We start from the raw sequence: 25,282 nt of genomic DNA on the forward strand, positions 1-25,282 counted from the left end.
AATAACATGATGCCAAATGATCTGAAAGAGACACAAAATGATCCTAATGAAACACAAAATGACCACAAACAGATGCAAAATGATCCAAAAGAAACACAAAATGATCCGAAAGAAACACAAAATGATCAGAGAGACAAAATGACCCTAAAGAAACACAAAATGACCACAGGAACAGACAAAATGATCCAAAAGACTCACAAAATGATCACAAAAAAGAAACAAACTGACCACAAAAAGACACAAAATGATGCTAAAGAAACACAAAATGATCACAAAGAAACATAAAATTGTTGCAAAGAGACACAAATTGAGCACAAAATGACACCAGAGAGAAACAACGTGACACCAAGTGCCCACTGAGAGACACAAAATGACCCTAAACAGACTGAGAAATTACACAAAATGACACAAAAGACATAAATAACCATAGACAGACAAAGAAATTGAGAAACAGACATAAAAAGGCCACACAGATACACATTGTGACTACAAAGACAGAAATGACACCAAAGAGATACAAAACGAGACTCAAAATGCCGCTACCAAAACACTATCCATCCATCCATCCATCCATCCATCCATCCATCCATCCATCATCTATACATCATTTAATCCTCACTAGGGTCATGGGGGGGGCTGGAGTCTATCCCAGCTGACTCAGGTGAAGTCAGGGGACACCCTAGACAGGTCACCAGTCTGTCGCAGGGCTACATACAGAGACAAACAATCACTCTCACATTCACACCTACGGGCAATTTAGAGTTACCAATTAACCTCAGCATATTTTTGGACTGTGGGAGGAAGCCGGAGTACCCGGAGAAAACCCACACATGCACAGGGAGAACATGCAAACTCCATGCAGAAAGATCCCGGGAAAGCCGGGATGCGAACCAGGGATCTTCTCACTGCAAGGTGAAAGTGCTAACCACTACACCACTGTGCAGCCTGCAGAAACACTAGATAACCCCAAAGAGCTACAACATTAAACCAAGGAAACAAAATAACCACAAAAATACACTAAATGACGGTAAAGAAACACAAAATGACCACAAAGAGACACAAAATACCACAAAAGCACACAAATGGGACATGAAGCAAAGCAATGACGCAAAAGAACGACAAAATGACGTACAATGAATAAAACACAACAGTATTCTGTGGTCAAACTTCCTTTCTCCCGATGAGGACAAAGGAAGTTTAGAAAGACACCAATCGGACACTAAACGACCACAAAACAACACAAAATGAAACCGACAAACACAAAATGATCACAAAGAGATGAAACAGTTCCATAAAAGAGCCAAAAAAACATCGACAAAATGACCACAAATGGAACGCTGCTCTAAATGTGATTCAAAGAAAGGATGGTTGGGTTCATGCTGCTATTCGTGTCACGGTTTAGTGTTCACTGAGTTTTCTCTCTGCCATTAAAATTGAGTTTTCCTCTTCAGGACAGACTCGCACAGATCAGCATCACAAAACCCCCCACACACCATATTTGTGCTGCCGCCCTCCTTCACTGCGGTTCACAAAACAAACGGTTCAAAGAAACAAGAGGGAGGAGAGACATGAAGAGGAAGGAAGAGAAACAAACTCTGAGAGAGACAGAAAAGAACACACAACAAAAAATAACCAAAGAGGAAGATAACACGGCGAGAAACCGCTGAGAGACGCAGCTTCAGCAGAAATCTGTCAAACGCTCACATCCAAGCATCCAGCAGCACAAATCTAAACATATCCAGCAACACAACAGAGCAAAATCACTGCTTACTGTCAAAAAATTCAACACTTTCACACACTACATGTACAACAAACTGTTTATCGGCTCCTACAGAACAAACGGCAACACGATTCAGGTAAAAAAATCTTCTATTGCACTTATTTTTCTACAATCAGATGCAGCTGCAGGTCCCTAAAAATCCCCCAACCCAAACGACGCCAACAGTACGACTGCTGACATAACCTTAACAAAGAAACAGATGGAGTTTAAGCATGTTACTATATCAGAATCCTTTCAAATACGTTTGTTAGCTTAAAGAATATCTCTTATTTCACTGTATGTCAATCAGTGCAGTAATAATAAAAGTGTCAACTGTTTTTGAAGCAAAACACTTCAATGTTTATCTTTTCTAATCACCTCGATGGCCATAAGTGTCCTATAAGATAAGATAAAATAAACTTAATTGATTCCTCATCTGGGAAATTCTAGTGTTGCAGCAGCTACAAATGAGGCCTGGTCAGAAGCAGGACAAAAACAAAACCAAAAAAATTACAATAAGGCTAAGAGTAAAGATATAATAAAGAGCATGTACATCTTTTATCCTTTTGCTAAATGTTCATTTTGCACTTGTTTCGATTACTTTGAAACCTTTAAATCCATCTGTCATGTTTGTTCACTCCACTCAGTTTTGCTGAGTTATTGGTATTTAACATCACTCTTTTTTATTACGTTGCAGATGTGTGTAGCATCATGTGGAGCAAAACAAACCAGCGAAACAGAGAATTTTATTAAAAGCCGGAATCAGTGGCTCTGGAACTTAACAGGTATTTTACAAGCTTGAGACTAGATCCAAATATTAAGTATTCTGAATTATATCCAAAACTGAATCCTACTTAAATGTGTATCTTAGATACTGAAATAACAGTTGCCTCCCACAAGGTCCCGCTGTAAGCATACCATCTAAAGGATTTAATCATCCAGATGAGCATTTTGTCCAACTCAACCTGTAGCAAACAGTGCATGAAGGTTCATCATGTTAGCTTACTTTCCTAGCCCTCGAGCTAAACCCTGTTCCCCACAGGTGGTCGCCATCTTTCTCAGCTCGGCTGTGTTTTGTGTATCACATTAATAGAGCGTCTCTGTGTCAGTTTAATAGAAAAATGCTATCAGGAGTACTCCAGGTTCAAACTGAACACTGTAATTCCTTGCTTTTTGTAAGTTCACCTGCCTTGAAGCCAAAGTCAATCCAATAAAAGCAGATCACCAAGCATTCTGGTTACGGTAGGATTTTTCACTTTCTAACAAAAGGGACTAATAAAATGCTTTGTCTCAGATTTCTCTGGTCATAAATGACCAATTTGAAAAAAATGCACATAACTTGGAATAACTCCTACTCCTCTTGAACCCAAAAGCCTGTTGATAGATTTGACATGTTATCTTCAAAAAATCAGAGATTACACCATTTAGCAGCCAGAAAAACTGTGAAAAATGGTCTTCAACTCAACAAATTTTCTAACAGCCTTTGAACAAAGCGTGATGGGTGGTTCCACTGGTAAAACCAACCAAATCTAAGCTAAAAATGTTGATATTTCATCAAAAGCAGTTCTATCTACATGTCTAAAATAAACAGTTTACACACAATCTTGAAAAAAAAGGCTAATTCTGCACATCTTAGCTCAGCGGAGGAGCCCTGGCTGACAAAATTTCAGGGACTCTACTTCAGGTGTTTACAAAGCAGAGAGGAGACAAGTGTGCATTAGAGAATCGGAAAAGAAGATTACACACACTTGAGCAATAAAATATTTCAAGCATGGCTCAAAAACGGTATACAGAGGAACAATTTGTCAACCACTTGTTAGAGGATACATTCTGAACGGTGAAACATCTTTCTGAAGTTGATGTACAGAGGACTATGGCAGAATATCTACTGCATGTGAAGCCATCATTTTTCCATTATTGGTGACACCTGTGCACATGTGCAAAAATGTAGTATGTTATTTTTGGATAACTAAATTTAAGTATCCTTTAATTCTTTCTACTTGTTGTCATGGTTGTGCAGGCCCCACAGATGTGCAGAAGTTTAAATTGCAGAGAAAATGAGCACACAGTGAGTAAAAATGTGACAGGAACTCACAAACTCCCGGAAAGTGCTCTGAGCTCAGAGAGTTAAGGATTATAATTTGACCAGAAAGCTGCCCTCTCCACAGTGACAGTGTGATATTAAAGTGCTTCTCCTGCTCCCATGTAGTTTCTGTGACTCTGCGCAGAAACACAGAAAACTTCCTTCACAAAGCAAAGTTAAATAAGACGCATTTCAGTGGTAACTGAAAGGACTGAAGCTAACAGGGCACTTCACTGAACATCCCACTCTGCTTCATAAAACAAACCCCGACTGAGCTGCGGAGCATCAGCGAAAACGATTAAGTTCCCTGAAAACAGCCGTGCTGAGTAAATATCGGAGTGCTGCAGGCGAGAACGACTCCTGCCAGCAGAGAGAGGAAACTGAGGAGCAGCAGGAGCTTCATTCTTCCTCCAAATTGGCAGAACAGGGGGATGATTTACGCTTGGAAAGGCTGGTCGGCTGTCGCCGGAGCTCTCCGCCTCCCCTCATCAGAGCCAGTCAATAGATTCACAGCAGCACGTTACGAGTTGTTTGGAAAATGCCTTCACAGCGCCTGGAGGATCAGCGTTCCTCCCTCCGCTCGTCCCACGCACGGCCGACTGCATGGAGGATCTCACATTCATTATCCATCCTTATCAGCTCTAATGAGAGAGACTCCACTCTGGCAGCAGTCCCCCGCCACACATTTGTCCTCATCTATCCATCACACTCACGCTTCTTAGGTGTTTTACAGTAAAAACTGGTTATAATGTGGAGAAGAATGACTTTCTTTGCACCACAGAGATCGGAAATTGCATCAAAACCTCATCTAGTGAATCAGCTGAGACCTCCTGCCCTGAGAATCTCAGTTCAACGGTCAGTTCAGTCACATCACAAACACAGAAAGACCTTCAGCGGGGTCTAGTCGTGCACATAGTTTGGATTTATGCGCTCCAGTCCGACTGAAGTGGCTGCAGTTTGGCTCTGGAAGCATTAGAACATTACAGTGAAATGAACAGGCCAGTTAAAGAGCTCAAGACTGTGGGAAGTGAGCTTAACTTCTGAGCTAATAAAGCAGAAGTTGTGACTGAATCACAGTTAACCAGACTTCTGTGCTCATTTCCAGCAGCACAACCACCAGAAGATGAAGAAAGAAGACAGTGAACTTACATGAGTGAGTTTTCTTCACAGCTGCTGACAAACCTGCAACACAGAACAGAGACGAGGTTTTCAGGTTATTGTGCAAAACAAACACTTCAAGCTGCATTAGCATCATGCATCCCACCCCACTTTTATTCCGTTTACTGTCCAGGTTCTGATTGTTCCACACATTCTGCTAATGATTTCTCAACAGCTGAACACACATCCACATTTAGAAGGTGATTTTATGATTCAACATTATCACATCCACCACAGATATCAGACTAAACACAACTATCATTGGGCAAAGTTTTCTACGGCGTTAAACTTTCTGTACAACTTAAATGTATGTTGTAGCTTTACAACACACCTAGTGGGGTGGTCAGTGAGTGCAAAAATTCTGATTTACAGGCTGTACTAAGCTGCTGCTGATGCCAAATGAACAATTCCTGCTGCTGCTTCATACTAAAAACATTCAATTTGCAAAAAATTCTGTGTCCTTTATTGTGAAGCAGCAACAGAAACCCATTGTGCAGCAAAAAGACACTCAGGACTGAAATCTTAAGGATTAAAATGAACATTTTAGCTGTAAGAGTTTAGGTTTCAGCATGTTTTCATGTTCAAACATTAAAAAACTAATAGCTATTAATATTATTTGCAGTTGCCACAATAGACCACTAAAATTGCATTGTTGCTTTCTAAATATGAGGTGAACTGTAGTTTATATTTAACTATGTAAAATGCAATGTGTATTTTATAGCCTGTATTATTTGTTATGTGTTGTTCCACAGTAAACACATGTCTGGACTGTGTGTAACTGACTGTGTGGCTGTGGATACAGAAATATTTTATATTAGCATGTCTTGAAGGGAAAATTTACATCATATTTTTATAAATCCACAACAAAAACACGATTACCAACACATTGTGACCATTCAGAACCACTATAATACCATTAACAACCAGCTGATTCCAGCGCTCTGCATTGAAACTGATCTATTTAGACAATGTTTGTCAGTCCGCTGTGATATATTTGGTCTGTATTGTCAATTAGTTGGTCGACATTCTCTCTTCCAACCAACCTCTCATTGTTAGAGCCTTAAATCCACAACACAACGAGACGGCGACAGAACAGATTAGCACTGAGAATCTGCGTCTTCCTCAGATGTCTCAGACCTAAAGTGAGGCTGATTATTTCGGGGTAAACGCTGATGCACGGCGGCAGAGCGTGACGCAGAGCTGCAGCAGCTCCATCTGAGGGTGGAGGAAGGAGGTGGCGGAGCTCAGAAACAGTCCTGGGGCCAAAATCTGTCGGGGCCTCAGTGACTCGGCCTCCTGGTGACGCTCGGCTCGCTCGGCCCATCTGGACGAGGTCACCGGAGAGAGAGAGTGTGTGTGTGCGTGATCACAGCCCGTCTGTATCACACGTGTGCGTGTGTGTGTCCACCAGCATCGATGCTGACGGGCGGGAAGATGCTGTTACCGTGGCGACTAGGTCTCATCTTAGTCCAAAGATCACAGATTACACGTTTCCTGCCTCCTGCAGAGCTGTGTGTTTGTTCTTGTCTACAGTAAATGCAGCACTGTGGTTTATCTTGTTTTATTTAATCTGGACGTGGAATATATTTGCACATCTGGTTCACGTAGGAACACTGTGTAGTCCGTGTGCAGTCGTATGCTTGTGTATGTGTCTATGGCGGGTACATATGGATGATTACGTAACGGTAAAGTATGCAGCTGTGTGGAGACAGATTCCCCCCCAGCGACACTAAAGTGCATCTTATCTTCTGATTTCAGGCGGCATCATGATGGCAGTTAAATTACAACATCTTTTGTATACTGGATTTATATAAATCAAAGTACTGAAACTATAATTTCAGGGTGTAGATCATCGGTATCATTATGGGCTTTTATTCATTTAGCAAAAAACAAGTTGAAAATAAGCTCATGTTTGGCTTTAATTCAATTAAATTATGGCTATTTATTCATCTCCTGCACTGAACTGTCATTTTTAGGACATCTAGGACATTTAGGACTTTGCTATCTTGACGTTTTATGTATTGTCTTTATTGTTCATTTAAAAATTACATAATATAGTAATGTATTTTTCTGACATGCAATTAATTTATAATTTTAGCTTTATTTATTAGTTGTTTATTTGTTTTTTAAAGTTGTTTTTGTATAAAAAGTTGATAAGGGAGGAGGTTGAGGTAGCTAGATGGATCAACACAGCACTAGAAGTTAACATGGAACACTGCTTGTGTTAGGTCAACATTTTAAAAAATTTGCATTGTTTAAAAAAAGACTACAGCTTGACTTTGTCATTTTATCTTGCCTTGTGGTTTTTTGGCTATCTTTGCATAATAACAGAGTAGAGAGAAGGTCAGGATGGAGGAATAGATCAACAAAACACTGGATTTTAACATGACATCACTTGTGTTAGCTTAACTTTTTAAAAATGTTTTCTTTTTATTTTGCCTTGTATTCCATTATTGTTGCTTAAAAATGACACCTAATATAGTATATGTTTGTGTCACTGAACTAATTAACCATTCCAGCTTGACTGACTGAAAATTATTTATTGTCTTAGACTGTACTCCCCTAAAATCAGCTGCATAGGCATAGGGAGGAGGTTGGGGTAGGTGGATGGATCAACAAAACAATGGATTTTAACATGAGAGATTGCAGGTTTTTTCCTGTTTCAAAAGTCAACATTTTTTCTTTTAATCATAGCTCATGCTTCTCTCCCTAAAAAGGTTGTTTTTGTGTTTAAACGTAACCAAACCTTTACCATAACAGTCATAAAAGGGTAATTATTTGTGTTTAAACACTGATTTTTTTGCAGTTTATCTACGATGTGTTGTATTTCCTGCTGCTATGGTTCATGTCAGTCAAAATCTACAAAATATGGTCAAACAGGCTCGAAGACTTTTATGTGTCATGAGCTGTCAAGGAGAATTTGTATGTCTGAATGACAAAAATCCATCACTTTTTGCAGACGTTATTCCATGTGGAGAACTGGTTTACAGCACTTCTTTGTTCCGCATGTTGTTGTTTATTCATTGGAACTTGCAAGATGCTGCTCTTCAGAGTGACTGGGTTCAGAGAGAATTTCAAATCCAGATTTCAGCTCAAGTTTCTGAATTATAGAGAATCGCTTTTAAAACCCAGATCAAATTCCCGGGTGATCGCATGTTTTTCCATTCAGCTCTGCCCCTCCGGTGCAGTTCACCTCTCCTGTCAAGTTTTCCCATCAGCCATCTGGTCGCCTGCCATCACACGCACAATGCAACAGGACGGTCGATCACTGTCCAACGCGACTGTGGAGGCAGACATGCAGCGCCGAGTCTCCTTGTTCAGTCCTTCTAATCACCTGAACTTTCAGTTTTTAAGTGTTTTTCAAAGGAGTCGTTAAAATTAAGTCCTTACCTGGATTTAAAGAGGATTTTAAAAAGCATACAAACTATATAAATTCTCCTTTGAGCTCCGGACAAAGTGAGGATGCCCACACTGGTTTGTCTGTTTCTTGGCCACCACAGACTCAAATCTGACTTCCTCTTTGGCCAAAGCACAACTAATAGTGAGGTCTAGTAAACAGCTACACAACCTACAGTAACTACTACTTTTCTGGAAGAACCTTTTTGTTTTAGCATTTCTCTACAGCTGTTGTTCCCACACAGATGTTGTCACTGTTGATGTTGACCAATACTGATTATTATTACTCAAAGAAACCGACACTTGGAACCAATATACATGCATTTGCAGTAAAAATAGAAAATGCTGGTGGCAAAATGGAGAACAACTCAAACTCCACACACAAAACTGTGTCACTGCATCAGAGTGGTGCATTTCTAAATGTAACTAATTCAGCTAGAATTAAAAAAAAAAAAAAAAACGAAACAAAACAAGAAAAAAAAAACACAATATCACTCATCAGAAAAATGCTCAATATCAGATCCAACAAGCAGTTAGTTTGATAATCAGTCAAATTATACTGAATAGTCAATTTTAATGACAATTAAGGCCTTAATTTGGCATAAATAAATTAAAGAATTACAGTGCCTTGCCCAGACCTGGACTAAACTGACTTTTATATTTACTCCATTTAAAATTCAGTCTCAATCTGTGTTTGGAAAACCACCCAATGACGTCAAGTTACTCATTGAAATAACATTAATTAATAACAGATAGATAGATAGATAGATAGATAGATAGATAGATAGATAGATAGATAGATAGATAGATAGATAGATAGATAGATAGATAGATACTTTATTTAATCCCGAGGGAAATTCAAGACAGCTGATATAACATGCCACGAGAGACGTTTATTAATGTAACCACAGATGTTTTAAGTAATGATTCATGATTCAATGGTCAACCCCCCCCTTTCTGTCTGTAAAAAACTAAATAAATCAGCTTCTATATTCATCCATCATACATAATAAGCATAGCTAAAGACGCAAAAAATCAATCAGTTCATTGAACCAGTTGCCAGCTGTCAAATTAATCACCAGCTAGTTTGGTTATAGATAAAACTGTTCAAGTAATATTTAAGAAAAACCTTCTTAAATGTGAAAATTTCCTAGTTTCTTTCATCTTCTATGACAGTGAACTGAATATCTTTGGTTTGTGGGCAAAACATTTGTCATCTTGGACGTCGAGAAAAACAGATCAACATTTTTCACCATTTTCTGACATTTTATAGACCGAACAACTCATTGAGTAATCGAGGAATAAAGAGAAATTAATCAACAATTTAATCAACAACGAAAAAAATGGTTGCTTAACAGAACCAGCTGAGAGATAATGAGACAGAAACTGATATGTTGCAGTATAAAAAAACAATCATACTAATTTCCAAAGCTCTTATCAAATCCCTGATGACCTGAACTGTATCAGTTTCTTTATTTCCTGCTTCTGGTCACATTTAATGGATTTCACCGGAGTCTGAACAGCAGGAAGACAAACTGCTGCTGCTTCAGCTCCCAGATATCAGTGTTAAACTGTCATTTTACCTCCAGCTGCCTCCTGAAGGACAAAGACGACGACGTGCCGGTAAAGTGGAAAATAAACATCTTCACGGTTGTAACTGACAGCAGTTTGTCCTAAAACCATCCGGGGAACAGTTTCAAATAAAACCCTGGAACAACCTTGGCAGCTTATTAAAAACCAAAGCAGGAAAACTGACCTTGATAAATTGAAGTAACCTTTTCAGGTGTCACCCTCCTTCAGCAGAGGAGGAAATGTTCAGATTGTTTACTTAAAGCAAGCACAAGAACAAATCTTATTTGAATTTGGGAGTATTATTAGGTTCTTGTACTTAAAATATCAAAGTAGAAATATTTGGGCAGAGTGCTGTGGAAGTAAGGAGGAAAAACAGGATTATATGAGAAAAAAGTAGCATCTTACTTACACTTTTTTGTAAAATACTGTTCAATGATATTAGCTAAGCAGCTATTAGCTTCTTTATTAGTTTTCCATGGGGAAGATACTGACTTTTGCCATTGATATATTAGCTATAGATTTGTCTTTTAATAAATGTAATGTAATGCAAGGTACATAGAATGCAAAATAACAACAATAAAGCCAAATAAAGCGAGCCAAAATGAAGATAAAGTAAGAAAAAATTAATAGACAAAAGTTGCAACACATAAATATAAATGTATAAAAATAAAATAATACACCAAGAAAAACCTTAATAAAGAATAAAATACCGAGTACACATTAAAGTAAGTGTACTAAAGTAGATTTTAAGAAGTTCCTGAATCAGATTTTAGCATGCTAGCATTTATTTAACACCTAATATCATATATTTAACCATAATGTTACCGTATTAAAAATGCTTTAACAGGCTTTTCCTTTCAAATTGGCAGAGTTGTTGACATTATAAAGTCAGCAGGATGTGCAGTTTTCAGCCACTTATATATGTAGAGTTAGAAAGTACAGCTGATAACATCTGCGGGCAAAAGGCGACACTTCAGTCGACAAACTTACTGGTTTCCATGGTGAATCTGCAAGGTCAGCTTAAAGTTTTGTTCCTAACAACAACAAGGAAGGATAAAACTTCCAAAACTATGTTTAAAGCAGCTGTTTTTCTGGAGAAGACGATCTTCAAAGACAAAAAGTGGAGTTTTATCTGCAGATTAAAGCAGCTCTCAGAGGAAGCTCACGTTATTTACCTCAGCAGCATCGTTCTGTCCTCAGCCAACCTGAGTGGTGTCAGATAACACTCACACCTAAAGTTTCCATCCTCCTCGTTTCATCTGCTTCCTATCAGATGACTCAGAACGAACAAAGCTGCGGTATGAACCAGCAAACCTGAACGACGTGAGCGCAGTCACGCATGCAGCATCAGCAGAAGAAACAGAAAGAATAAATGATCCGCTTGATTTCATTGATCATCGAACCCTGACCTGGAAAACTACTTGATTTAATGTGGCTGCAAAAGCCCTCCTCAGCAGAAACTCTCTCTGCCGTTTCCAGGTCCGGCAGCAGCGTCGTTTATCTGCAGCGACCTTTGACTGCCTCCAAAAATTAATCCTGCCTGCACACCAACAAAACGCATTGCTCTCCATTCACTTCATATTTCAAAGACATGATAATAGGCACTGTCCTCCAGCACCTACAAGGCTTTATCACAGAATCTAGGCCAGATTAGAATATTCATTAGCTCTGGCCTTTTCAACTCCAGGCTGCAGGAGGAGGAGAAGCTGCCGCAGCTCCAAGAAACGCACCAAACCGGAACACTTCAGGCGTCAAAACGATGCGAATCAACACAACAGCCTGAGGAGGGGAAACATCTCTGCTAAGTCCTCATGGTTTCCTTGTGTTTTCATAATCTGTTGAATGGAAAACATGACACTCAGGCTTTTTGAGACAAGTAATATTTATATACTTTTTGTAAATGTTTATGCTTCTATTTGTAGGTAAATTGTGCCTCTTTGTTTGTCGTTTTTTGACTCTTTATGGCTTGATTTCATGCCTTCGTTGACATTTTTATGTCTCTGAGGATGACTTAATTGTCTTTGTAGTCAGTTTGTGTCTTATTGTTGATTATTTGTCCTTCTTTGGAACTATTTGTTACTCTTTATTACTAAGGAACACGGCAGAGTTATGTAACGATCGGCATATGTTTGTCTGTTAATCTGTCTGTCTGTGTGCAACATTACTCAAAAACAGAACAACGGATTTGGATGAAATTTTCAGAGAAGGTCAGACATGACACAAGGACCAAGTGATTAGATTTTTGCAGTGATGTGGCTTATAGTCTGGATCCATGGATCTGTTAAAGATTTCCGTATCATTGCCAGATAGTGGCACAGCATCTTTGGGCATCATTCTTGCAGAGTATTTGCACATTTTGTTGGTCATTCTGCAGGGATGAGAATGACAAATGGAAAAAAACTCGGAATTCCGCGGATCCGCGGAAAATTCTCATCCCTGATTCTGTATCTCTTTGTAGATGATTTGTCTTTATTTTCTTTTTTGTCCTTGTTACATCTTGTTTTCTGTGTCGCTGTTTTTGTCGCTTTTCTCTCTGTGCAGATCATTTTCGACTTTTTTTCTCGCATTTCACATCTTTGTAGACATTTTTTGAGATCATCTACTTTTTTGAAGTCATTTTGCATCTCTTTGCAGATAATTTTGTTTTCATTTTGCATCTTATTGTAGATTATTTGTAACTCTGCAAATAATCTGTGTCTGTTTATAGAAGAGTTGCATCTTTCAGTGTTTCATTTTTGTCCTTGTTACAATTCATTTTTTGTGTCTGTTTTTTGTCTTGTCAGATGTAGCACCTCTCTGTAGATAACATTCGACTCTCTCTCGCCGTTCCTTTTTTTCTTTGTAGCCATTTTGCGTCTTTGCAGACATTTTTTTGAGATGATCTACTTTTTGGTATTCATTTTGCATCTTATTGTGTCTTTTATTAGACAAGTTGCATTGCTTTGTAGATGATTAATAATTTGTGTCTGTTTCACATTGTGGTACTTTTGTGTCTCTGTCAGACACTGCAAGTCCCTGTGTGGAAATCTATGTCTCTTTGTTGCCATGATTTAGTGTCTTTGTGGCTCTTTGTTGTTGTTTATTGTTTATTTGTTGCCATTTAGCATTCTTTTTCTCAAACCTTAAAGTGTTTTTGTTTCACTTCATTTACAACAAAATGTTGCCTGTGAACATAATCCAAAGAGAGATTGCAATCGTCAGTATACAATTTAGTAACAGACAATTGCAACTAACAGAGGATTTTCTGGTTACTTTGTACAGACAACTGGTTATTTTCTGATTAATATCTTGCAGGTATCAGGGGTTGTGTCCAGCTACAGCAACGACTGACTACTTCAGGCCTGTAGGAGCAACAGGTTTGTGGGTATTACAGTGTTGTGTCCTGCTTTATAGATATGTGAGAATGTAGTATCACCAGTTAGTGACTTACTGGGTGAACTCTCCTCCACCTCCTCCTTCATCCTCAGTCGGCTCAGACTGTTTCCTCCTCCCTCCTTCAGTTTCCATCACAGCAGATCACACACTGACACACTGACCCAAAACCTGCAGCTCACTGCTGAAATATTCAGAGCTCCACCGAGTCGACTCTGACTGTCTGTCTGCAGAGAACAGCCAGGATTCATTATGCGCAACATTTAGGCCGCAGTCGTGCTACATGAAAGTACGTAAATGTAAACGTCCCAGATGGTGAAACAAGAAAACCCCGCAGATGTCATGTGCAACGTATAAATCGCTCACGGGCGAAGACCAGAAATTTTATGTCCAAATGAAGTTGAACTGTTTCTTTAGTGAATAAGCTGCAGATTTTTATATTCGCATGATTAGAAAATAGTGAAAATGTGAGTTAGAATTGCAGACATCCCACTTCATCATGTCTCAGACACTGAAATCATCAAATGGTGTTATTATTGCCCATTAATATGACTAAAATGCTAATTGTCAAATGTTAATTAACTCCCAAAACCTGACAGCAGGTTTAAAAGGCATGTTTCCTTTAAAAAATAATAATAATTAAATCAACTAATTCCATCGCAGCTCTAGAAAAATAGCTAAAACTAACTTAAAAAATGTGAAATTTCATCAAAATATATTTCTTTGACATGTCTCATTTAAAAATTCCCCAAATTAAACCATTTGAACCATATCCTGCCAAAAAAATTTAAATTCTGCACACTTGCTGTAACTGAGGAGCCTTGACTCACTCAGCTGTGACCAACATTAATGTGATAAAAATTTAGGGACTTTTCACCTAAAATGCAGGTTGTGTTTACACAGAACAGAGAGGAGACGACAAGCAAGACTGAGAGAAAAAATAGAACATACTGAATCAATAAACTAAATGTAGAATGGCTCAAAATCTGCATAAAGAGGAACAAGTTATCATGAAGTTGTTAGAAGATACATTCAGCACGGTGAAACACCTCACAACACCTGTGAGAACTTGGAAAAAAGTTGTTCATATTGATTCCATTTCTTGTTTTCTTTTTTTGTAGTAAAAATCGTCCAAGAAATATAGCTTTCATCATGTTTGTTTTAATGATTGATGGTATTATAACTTCACTATGCTGCACAATACACATTTCTGAGTTCGCTCTTCTTCTAGTCATGGTTGTGCTGTTTCCATAGAGGTGCATGACTTTATAATGAAATAAAAAATGAACCCACAGTGAGTAAAAATCTGACAGGAGCAAATAAATGGCTAGAAACTGCTTCATGTTCAGAAGGGTAGCTAATCTTTACAGCTGTAGAATGACATGTGACAAACTTCAGCTGATAAGCTTTAATACAGGGGGTCCTCGACTTACATCAGAGTTCCGTTAGATTTTTGCCGTAAGTTGGAACTCCAGAGAAAATGTAAACAAAGCCATTACGTGCATCACGATATTGATCAGTTGTTCAAAAAAGTCATGAATAACAATACCTTTCATGCATGTATGAGTCATTTTACAAGAAGATTACAGAATACGTTGCACTGAATTTACAACTTGATCTAATAATGCCGATGTTCATCGGTGTTTCACCCTGTTCCGAGCATTTTATAATACCTATTTCATTTCAGGGGTAAAAGGTGAAGTGCAGTATTAAAGTATCATCTTGAGATCTTCTGACAAGGCAGCTAAAGTTTCTGTTAAACTACAGTTTCGTCTTTTTTCCGGTTTATTCCAGACAAACCTGGATGCTGAAAACAGAAGAAAAAGTTGAAACTAGTTTTGTTTCTGTGATAGTTTGGTGTCAGTCTGTCATAGAGAAGAGAAGAAGAAAGAATAAAGCTTAACTCCAGGCACAGAAAAACAAGCATTACTCTTTAAACACAGCAACAAACTTTACACCCCGTTCACACACACTGAAGACATGACAGTCTGTTATTCACTGCTGAAGTGAACCTGCTGCCCACCGACACTCAAAGACTCCTAATAAGGCTCACGTCTGCACAACGAGGGGGAACTGAAGGAAGCTGACACCTGAATTTGTTTTCTTTTCAATGCTACTGTGTAAAAATGCTTCAAAACAAGATGGAAGAAAAAGCTGACTGGCTTTGCAGTTCTCTGTGATATTATTTCACTGAGCCGTTAGGATTTAGAACCCGAGCCACGACGATCTGTGACAAGAATGTTGTACTGACAAACTGTCAGCATATGAGGACAAAAACCTCCAAATATTGATGTTCTACCTGTGTGTGTTGAAGTTTACCTATCATACACCACCCTGGGATTTGTGTGGACGTCTTCCACCAGGTAGAATCAAAGACACTATACGTTTCAGAGGAGTTGACATATTAAAAATAGTGTTCAAAAAAGACCAAAGTTGTGTACAAAATCAGTCACTATACACTATATAGAGTGTGTTTACTATTTTGCAGTGTTGTTTAAATGTTAAATTACAATTCATAGTCACTTCAAGTATCTCACAATGCATTGTGAGAAGTAGTAAACAGTCGATGGTCACTAACCAACGATATGTACATCATGCACTGCATCGAAAAAGAATGGCAAATAAACAAGAGAACAAACTGAAGATTGGTGGCATTTCCACAGATTTCTCACGGCAATTTTTTTTGTATTTTGTACAGAATATACACTACCATTCAAAAGTATGGGGTCACTTAGAAATGTCCTTATTCTTGAAAGAAAAGCAGATTTTTTTCAATGAAGATCACATTAAATGAATCAGAAATCCAGTCTAGACATTATTAATGTGGTAAATGACTATTCTAGCTGGAAACAGCTGATTTTTAATGGAATATCTCCATAGAGGTACAGAGGAACATTTCCAGCAACCATCACTCCTGTGTTCTAATGCTACATTGTGTTAGCTAATGGTGTTGAAAGGCTAATTGATGATTAGAAAACCTTTGTGCAGTTATGTTAGCACATGAATGAAAGTGTGAGTTTTCATGGAAAACATGAAATTGTCAGGGTGACCCCAAACTTCTGAACGGTAGTGTATGTTTTCTATTTTTCTATAAATGTAGCTGTAGCTGAAATGACAACAGGTGTGAGACAAATCCACGAGGTATGGCACAAAAATATTAAAATTAAAAATAATAATTCGAACTGATATGTTTCATGGAATTAGAGCGATCTGTCAAAACACAAAGAAAAATAATTATTTTCATTCATGAATTTTGGAAAACAATCTTAGTATAATAAGAACTTTAACAAAAACTCTGGTTTACTACCATAGCCGGTATCATTCCCGTACGTTTTAGAGACTCAAGCAGTGTCCAACATGTTACTTTTGCCGAGAAGCTCCTCTATAGTTTATTATATAGTAGTTCTGAGATAGGGACGAGGGAATGAGCGGATCATTTTGGACGAAGCACAAATAGACGTCTCCAAAACTGCTGTTAAACTGGTGCACAACGCAATCCAACTTCCTGGGAGTGCTGGACATGTGACTTTCCATTGTGATTACTCTTAACTGTATGGATAAGTGGCACAAATACATAAATAATTGTCTAACTGGACCATGTGATTCATTATTACTTCATATAGTTCAGATGTGCTATTTCAGTCTGACCAAATCTTTATACAAGTTCTAAAAAATAAAGTAATGACATGCAGCTGGTCTCGATCACGTAGCTTTTGTAGCTGAAGAGCTGTATTATATTGCACTGTGTAGAGCTAGTGTTTATCCTAATTATTAGATTTTGCAGTATATAGGACTAGTGTCTGTATTTGAAGCTGTCAAAAAAAATATTTGATTCAGCAAATTCTGCAGCTAAGATGAAATAATGACATTGACAGGTGACTAAAATAGAGCACGCTGTCACAATGATAAAAATATAGATTACTCTGGTTTTAAGTATTGTTAGAGACATTTGTAGTAATGTAAGTACAGTAGTGCACAAGTCAAGAAATGATAGTGCCAGTCTAATCAGTTTTAGACATTTTAATGCAGAAATGTCACATTTTATTGCTTTAAATCAAAATGAAAGGACCACCTAGTCAGTTTGGCCCCATGGCCAGTAGCCCTTCAAGAAATAAAACCTAATGCCTGTAACTTTGCAGACATACTGTGTATTAAGTTAGATATTTTTGAAAATTAATTATTTACAATATTTTTGCATGTTTGTTTTGTTTTGCTTTGTGCTTAACTGAGTGTCCTGCATTCCTCCAGGGAGCATGGTGGGTGGTAATAATATTTAACCGTTTGAAAAAGATAAAAACAATAAAATAAAACATTTGAGCAAGTCTAATCAAACACTGAGTATGCACTCAGTACTGGGGCGTTTCTGTGGTCCTGCTCTCCTCCATAATTCATCGGAAGAGCTGAGCAGAAAGCAGTGACATGAGGAAACACATGAGGGACGCAGCGGCTGCTTCCAGCTGGATGCCCCGCTGGAGGGAGGAGGCTTTTAGAAGAAAAGCAGGCGACAGAGTGAGTGGATCCCTCAGGGCTCTGACGGATGGAGCACAAAACCAGCCGAGGCTCAAGGAGGCTGAATAAAGAGAGCCGAGAAACAGCTCTGACAACCAGCTACTAATGCAGCAAGAAGAGCTTTACTACCAACACCACATATGTGTCTTTACCTTTGATTCTTTTCCCACCAGTGCCTCCTTTCCTGTAGCTGTGTTTTGCAACATTTTCCAGATCCCAAACTCTAACCAAAATGCAACAAAAAAGCAGTTCATCATGTATGGTGTACACATAGATTGCAATTCAGCTTCTTATTGTTTTACTGAGTGGATATACTGAATAGAGGGCAAAGGTCTCAGTGCTTTGAGGGTTAAAGAGCCTCTTACAAGTTTAATGGGACTTTTGGCTTTTTTTTGTTGTTGGAGATTTCATCAAAGGGCTAGAAAGGAGGTGCAAAAATAACCACAGAGAGACGCAAAAGAGAAACACTACAAAGCAATGAAAAATCATGACAAAAAAGCTAAAATAAGACCATATGAAGACAAGAAACAACCAAACAGAGACACAAATGACCACAGGGAGATTCTAAATGACCACAAAGACAAGACACTCAAAACACTTGCAAAGACACACAAACACCCACAGACATAAATAAACTACAAACAGATTTTAACAACCACAGATTCAAAACCACCATTAATGCACTCAAAATGACCTCAACACAAAAAAACCCCACAAAGACACACAAAACTATCACAAAGGGATATAAATAGACCACAAACAGATTTAAAACAACCAAAAAGAGAATCCAAACTACAAGGAAGGTGCTCAAAATGACCACGAAGACAAAAAAAGAACCACAAAGAGACACAAAACAACCACAAAGAGACATAAATGGACCACAAACTGCCATGATGGTGCAAAAAAGACCACAAAGACAAAAACAAAGAACCGAAAAGACACACAAACCAATCACAAAGAGACACAAACAACCACAACGAGACTTAAAAAATGCCAGTGAGAGATTTAAAACAACCATGAAGATGCTCACAAGCCACAAAGAGACACATAACCTCAAAATAGTCACACAAATTACCACAAATAAAGTCAAAACAGCCACAAAGAGCGAAGAAACAGCCACGAAGAGATTCAACACAAACACCTAGATATGTAAAATAATCGTGAAGAGACTCAAATTGTCCACGAGAGAAAAACGGCCCATCAAACAATTCACCATGAATATGATCAAAAAGACCAGAGACACACAAAACAACCACAAAAATACAGGAAACAAATCACCACGACACTCAAAGAGACTCAAAAAGACCAAAAACTAACTCAGAATGGCTGTGAAGATGCTCAGAAGATCCACAAAACAACCACAAATAGATGAGAAACATCTACAAACGGACACATAACAACCAGCAAGACACCCAAACAATAAACTCAAGTAGGCCAAAATAGATTTAAAATGTCAGTGAAGCTCCTCAAAAGAACCACAAAAACACACAAAACAATCACAGAGACACTTAAAAAGGCCACTAAGTGACAAGAAACTACCACAAGGAGGGTTAAAACTACCATTAATGCACTCAAACACAAAAAAGAACCACAAAGAGACATAAATGAACCACAAACAGATTTAAAACGAAGGTGCTCATAAAGACCACAAAAACAAAAAAAGAACTGCAAAGAAACACAAAACAACCACAAAGAGACAAAAACTACCACCTACACACTAGAAACAACCACAAAGAGATTCAATATAATCACCGAGATACTCAAACCAATCGCAAAGACACACAAACAACCACAACGGGAGAAGAAATGATCACAACATTCAAAAAGATTCAAAAAGACTAAAAACTGATTCAAAATGGCTGTGAAGATCCACAAAACAACCACAAAGAGATGAGAAACAACTACAAAGAGGCACAAAACAACCACCAAGACACTCAAAACATTAACAAAGAAACTCAAGGAGGCCAAAATAGATTCAAAAAAACCACAAAAACACACAAAACAACCACAAAGACACTTAAAAAGACCACTAAGTGACAACAAACAACCATAACGAGACTCAAAACATCCAACTGGTTTTCAGTCGTGTTGGGAGCTTTTGAAAACCTAAAGTTCACCTGTAAACTAAAGCTCAGACTGTGTATGGTTTCATTTTGCCGGTTGACAGTTTATATTTCCAAAAGCACATCTGACAGGATGTAAAGTAAAGTTCAGGCCTCCAGGCTGCAGCAGGTACAACCTGCGCTGTCAAACACGGCAGTCAGAGCTGCTTCACTGTGTCTGAAAGCTGCTTTAAAGCTGTGGAAGATGTAAAACACGGCAGGCTGACACTCCAAAGATGAAGACAAGCTGCCTCCGTCTCCCTCAGCAGAGTTTGCAGCTCCTGCATCTTATAACTGTTCAGAGCGAGCAGCTCCTCGTACCAATTATAGCGCATTAGCAGCCGCCGCCAAAGTCATTTCACCGCCGCTCATCAGGGAGCTCACAACAAAAAGAAAGAAAGAAAAAAAAAGAGAAACCGCCTTCCTCTCGCTGCCTCAGTCGCCCGCAGCATCAAATGAACTGCAGATTTAAGATGGTGGTGATAAAATGAGATTTAAGGATTAGACAGAGAGATGTGAGTGAACTCTCAGTGACTTGTTTAAAAATGACAAGAGGAAGTGAGTAAGAGTGCTGCAGAGTCTTCCTCTGAAATGAAGCACAGGAGAGACAGTTAAAATAAAACCCCTGCATGTCGAATGAAGGAAAAAACAACCTTATGATAAATTAATGACTTATACATCCAGAATATTCTACATGCTTCTAGATGTTTTATCAGCATCTCACCTGCTGTCACTGAGCGGTAAAACAACAGATGCGTCACTAAAGGCAAAAAAGACAAGTTTTAATACAATTCATTTTGAGTGTGTCTCTCTAACATGAAAAATCATCTCCAACATGGTAACACACAGCAGCCCTGAACCCTGTTGTCGTGTCATTTATGTCTTCAGCTTAACCCTCCTGTTGTCCTCATTTACAGGCACCAAAAAATATGGTTTCCTTGTCTGAAAAAAAACCAAAAATTCAGCAAAAAAAATTCCCCAAATTTCTGAAAATTTGCAAAACCTTCAGGAAGAAAATCCCAACAATTCCTTAAAAGTTTCCCTTAAAAGTTTTATTTAAAAAAAAAAAAACCCACCCCCAATTTGACAAGAAAATTCTTGTAAATATTTTCAAGAAATGAGTAAAAATCTTCCAAAAAAAAATCTTAAAAATATCTAAGGTGATTACATATATATCAGTAAAACTTCTAATGTTTTCTTTAAGAACATTCATAAAAAAATCTACCAAAATCCAGCTAAATTTGCTGGATTTTGGTTGATTTTTTTGTGAATGTTCTTAAGAAACATTTTTAACATTTCTTTTTTTCCACCAAAAAATGTTCAATGATTTCCCCAAAATGTTGAAAATGTGGACATCAGACGTTTCACAGTGAAAATATTTTTTTCCCCCACATTTTCAAACTTTAAAATGGGTGAATTTTGACCTGCAGGACGACACGAGGGTTATAGGAGAAGTCCAACACACGTTCCATCAGATTCAGTAAGTATCTCCTTCTTTAGAGGAGTCATAGCTGTCTTGGTGGCCTCACTCACTCGACTCTTTCTTTGCTCAGTTTCTGATTACAGCTAGTTTTAGATAAATGTACACATGTGCATTTCAAGCTATATTCAGTCATTTTCTTCTATCAATCCCCTGATTTTTCAGTAACTTGTTCACTAAGCTACTTGGAGTGTTCTCTAGTCTTCATGGTGTAGTTCTATCCAGGGCTGGACCTTCCAGATACAGGTGTCTTTATACTACAATCAGTGAGGCTACAATTCTACAGTTTCATTTGGCAGACACTTTTATCCAAAATGACGTAGATACAACACGAGCAAGGATCTAGTCAGGAGAAAACCGCCTGAGTAAATGCCATAAAACAAGCACAGTTTTGTAAGATAAGACAGTCCTTTATTACTCCCCACATCAGGGGAAATTTCCAGTGTTACAGCAGCAACATTTCAAAGCAGCACTAACCATATGTACAGTAATGATAATTATGATAAGAACAACAATATGTACAATATATACAAGAAAGAAGAATGAAAAATGAATAAATACAGTATTACTACACTATAAATGACATCAGCAGAAAGTGGCTTGTGGAATAAATGTAACTAAAAGTGCAAAAACACCAGCAGTGCAAACAACTGTCATGCAGATTTGACTATGGTTTAAGATGATATGATATAGTTCAGTTTATGTCAACATCAGCCAGTGATGCTGATGTTATAAAGTCTTCCAGCAGATGGAATGAATGACCTGCAATAGCGCTCCTTCTTGCAGAGTGGATGTCTCAGTCTTATGGGTACTATAATGAAAACGGAGGGGAGATGGGGGAAAGACGGCACATGCTAACTATCTGAATATGATAGCTAGCTAAACATCATGCTGTATCGGTGTAGCCTGATCCACTAGATGTAGATAAAACCCTGCCATTGGCTACACATTTGTTGCGGTATTCCCCTCCACTTCTATTGTCTAAATGTCACCAACTGTAAAAATCCCCGTTGCTACAGAAAACAACAGCAACAACCTGCGAGCAGCAACCTGCCACACACAGTTTTAAGTATTCCACCAAAACATTTTCCTTGTCACGACTTTGAGGGCATACTGTTGCCGTATCTTCCACTTCGCTCTATCCAACACAACTGTGATTGGTTTAAAGAAATACAATCAACCCTACAGCAGAGAGATAAACAGATGTATTCAGACCATTCAGTTCTGGAAAGCTTACAAATGCTATGCTGTGAAAACAAATGAATCCCAATAAAACAGAGAGAATCCAGCAGTAAGTACACCAGAAAAAAATACGTTAAAAACTAGTCGCACACTGTAACGTTTTAAAAGGTAAGAACTGGTGAAAACAACAGAATGGTGTGGTTTCCTCAGGGTTCCATAGTGTAGTGGTCATCATGTCTGCTTTACACGCAGAAGGTCCTGGGTTCAATCCCCAGTGGAACCAGGTTTTGGTGTGAGAAACATCAGTAAAGTCAGTGTAGAAACAAAGGGAGTTCTGTTAAAAGACTACAGCCTGCTTCACATTTATAGTCCTTCTGGTACTTCAGGGTTATTTAAAGATAGTGCTTCCATTTGCCATATTTTAGTTAATGTTACATTTCATTATTTTTAGCTCTCTGCTTCAGTTTGATGCTGCCAGGCACTGAACTGTTGCAGGTAGGGGAGGTACTCTGTCTGCCACACTTCTATCACGGCGTAGACATTTCGCTTCTAAATGCTTCACTTCAAAGTTCCAATAAAAGTTCTGTTCTCAGCCACGCTTTGGCCACACTTTACAATAAATGCAATGCATAAGTTGTCTGTTTCATCATATCTAGTGTTTCCCCACAGGTTGAGAGTTTACTCAAGGTTATGGATGATGTGGCGTGACCTGTGTGCATGCAGAGGTGGAGAGTGTAACAGGTTGTTTTCTGAAGGTCACAGATGTCCTCCAAATGCCCCACATGCATCAGTAAATGCTAGCTAGTCAACAGTGCACGGAGAAGCTTCTAGTCTCCACTCAGGTACTGCAGAGTAGCAGCTCAGAAGGATTAGTTTGACAAGAGTAAAATATGTGTTTCTAATGTCAGTTTTAGCTCAGCTGAAACTTGCAGCTGCATATAGATACAGAAAGATCTGCTAAATGCACATGTTTAGGTGTACCCAACAGATTTATGGTTGCATTTAAAACCAAATAAAAACCCTGGGTCAGTTTAGTACAAAAGTCTCATAAGTCAAAGTCAATTAAAGGCAATTAAACACTGAAATTGAGTTGTTATTATTCTATATTGACCAAGCACAGTACTTTTGACCTTCACGACTCCCACACTGTAGACATTAGTAGTGTTTTTGCCATCATTTTGCCTAAGATATATGATGTTTTTGGAAGAACACTCTGAAAGGTACATGAATTGCAGGTTGCCAAGAAACAATCTTTTGAGGAATCAAACAAGCAACATCTAACAGGGAGTTGCAAGATGTTGCTACGTGGATATTTAGACAAATTCCAGTTTTTGTGCTAAGCTACGCTAATCAAATCTCAGCAGCAGATTCACATAAATACTTTCCTTTAACTCTCAACAAGAAAGCAAACAAGCGTAATCCGACAAAAGTCATTAAGTTTGTTTGGTAAAACTCCCCTTTCTGATCACACTGGAGCTGTGCAGGAGGATATACAAGGTCTCTACAATGCATACACATTTTGAGAGCAGACAAACACACACACTCTTGCAGCTCCTGGTAGTTGTTTCCTGTCTAACCGCAGTAACGTTCGCTGCCACCTCAGACAGCGACACATGAAAGAGCTGCAGCTTATCACCAGCAGCCAAACACAACTGACACTCTGCTGCTGCAACTGAAGCAACTCAAACACTGCAGGTACACACACTGAGGAAGTAACAACAATAAACAGTACACGACTAGCTAGACGACCGAACAGCCGGCAGGACGTCTGTGGTCACTTATAGTCTCAGTCTCAGTCATCCCACTTTCTTCACCTGTCCTGTTACCTGCCCAGACAACACACTCTCTTTAACATAGTGCAGCTGCAGAAGTTGGATATTTTGCTCAAACGGGAGACAACAGAGCATTTACTGACAGTTAATCCATATCTGGTGCTGTTGTGAGTCACTTTATTGTCAAGTGTTTACTGGGATTGTTGCAAAAACAAAGCAGATAATCAGAAATTAGAGCTGAAAATAACTGTTTTCACAACCAATTTGTTGATTATTTTCTGATTGCATAATTAGTTGCTTGGTTTAGAATATTTCAGAAAATGACAAAAATTTCAAAAATGTCAATGTTTAAGGCAAATGGTTCGGCACAAAAAGCTCAACCAGACTACAAGGCTGTCATTCATTATATGGGACTTTTTGTGCTTCATAGATTTGTGTTAAGATGCCAAATATTATGCAAAAGTCGCATCACTTTCTGCAACAGAGCTGCAACAATATGTCAATTAATTAATTCCAAATTTTAAATTAATATCCCACAGTCTTTATTATTACTTGTTATTATTAATTATAACAGCAAAGAGGAGAGTGCAAACATTTAAGAAATATCTGTATGAAAATAACTAGTGGTGGGATGCAAATAAAATAATTAATCTAATTAATTAGAGGCTTTGTAATTAATTAATCACAATTAATTGCATTTTTGTCAAATAGCAATATTTGACACAATAAGCAAAGTTTTTCAATTCAAATAAATTTTGGTTGATGACTGAATCGATGAATAGACATATACGTGAATTTTAATAACTTATATTACCATTTGTATCATATTTGATACATGAGTTTCTGAGACCTCTATCTCATCAATATGATAAATAGCTAAATAAATAGGACAAAACT

At 38.2% G+C, this 25,282-nt stretch overlaps 1 protein-coding gene and 1 non-coding gene across 3 annotated transcripts in view; one reads left to right on the forward strand and one right to left on the reverse strand.

Moving 5' to 3' along the window:
• The window catches only part of LOC111584428 (nuclear receptor ROR-alpha A-like), a 153,376-nt gene that overhangs the window by 44,618 nt on the left and 83,476 nt on the right, over nucleotides 1–25,282 (reverse strand). For both annotated transcript variants that reach the window (XM_055010309.1, XM_055010311.1), the window contains exon 2: nucleotides 4,992–5,024. In XM_055010309.1, the coding sequence (XP_054866284.1) occupies nucleotides 4,992–5,024 (33 nt within the window). The remainder of the gene's footprint in view (nucleotides 1–4,991; nucleotides 5,025–25,282) is intronic.
• Nucleotides 22,824–22,896, forward strand: trnav-uac (transfer RNA valine (anticodon UAC)). The gene has a single exon. It is a non-coding gene; the product is annotated as a tRNA-Val (tRNA).

Source organism: Amphiprion ocellaris, chromosome 1 (genome assembly GCF_022539595.1).
Source record: "Amphiprion ocellaris isolate individual 3 ecotype Okinawa chromosome 1, ASM2253959v1, whole genome shotgun sequence".
In the NCBI taxonomy this organism is placed as follows: Eukaryota; Metazoa; Chordata; class Actinopteri; family Pomacentridae; genus Amphiprion; species Amphiprion ocellaris.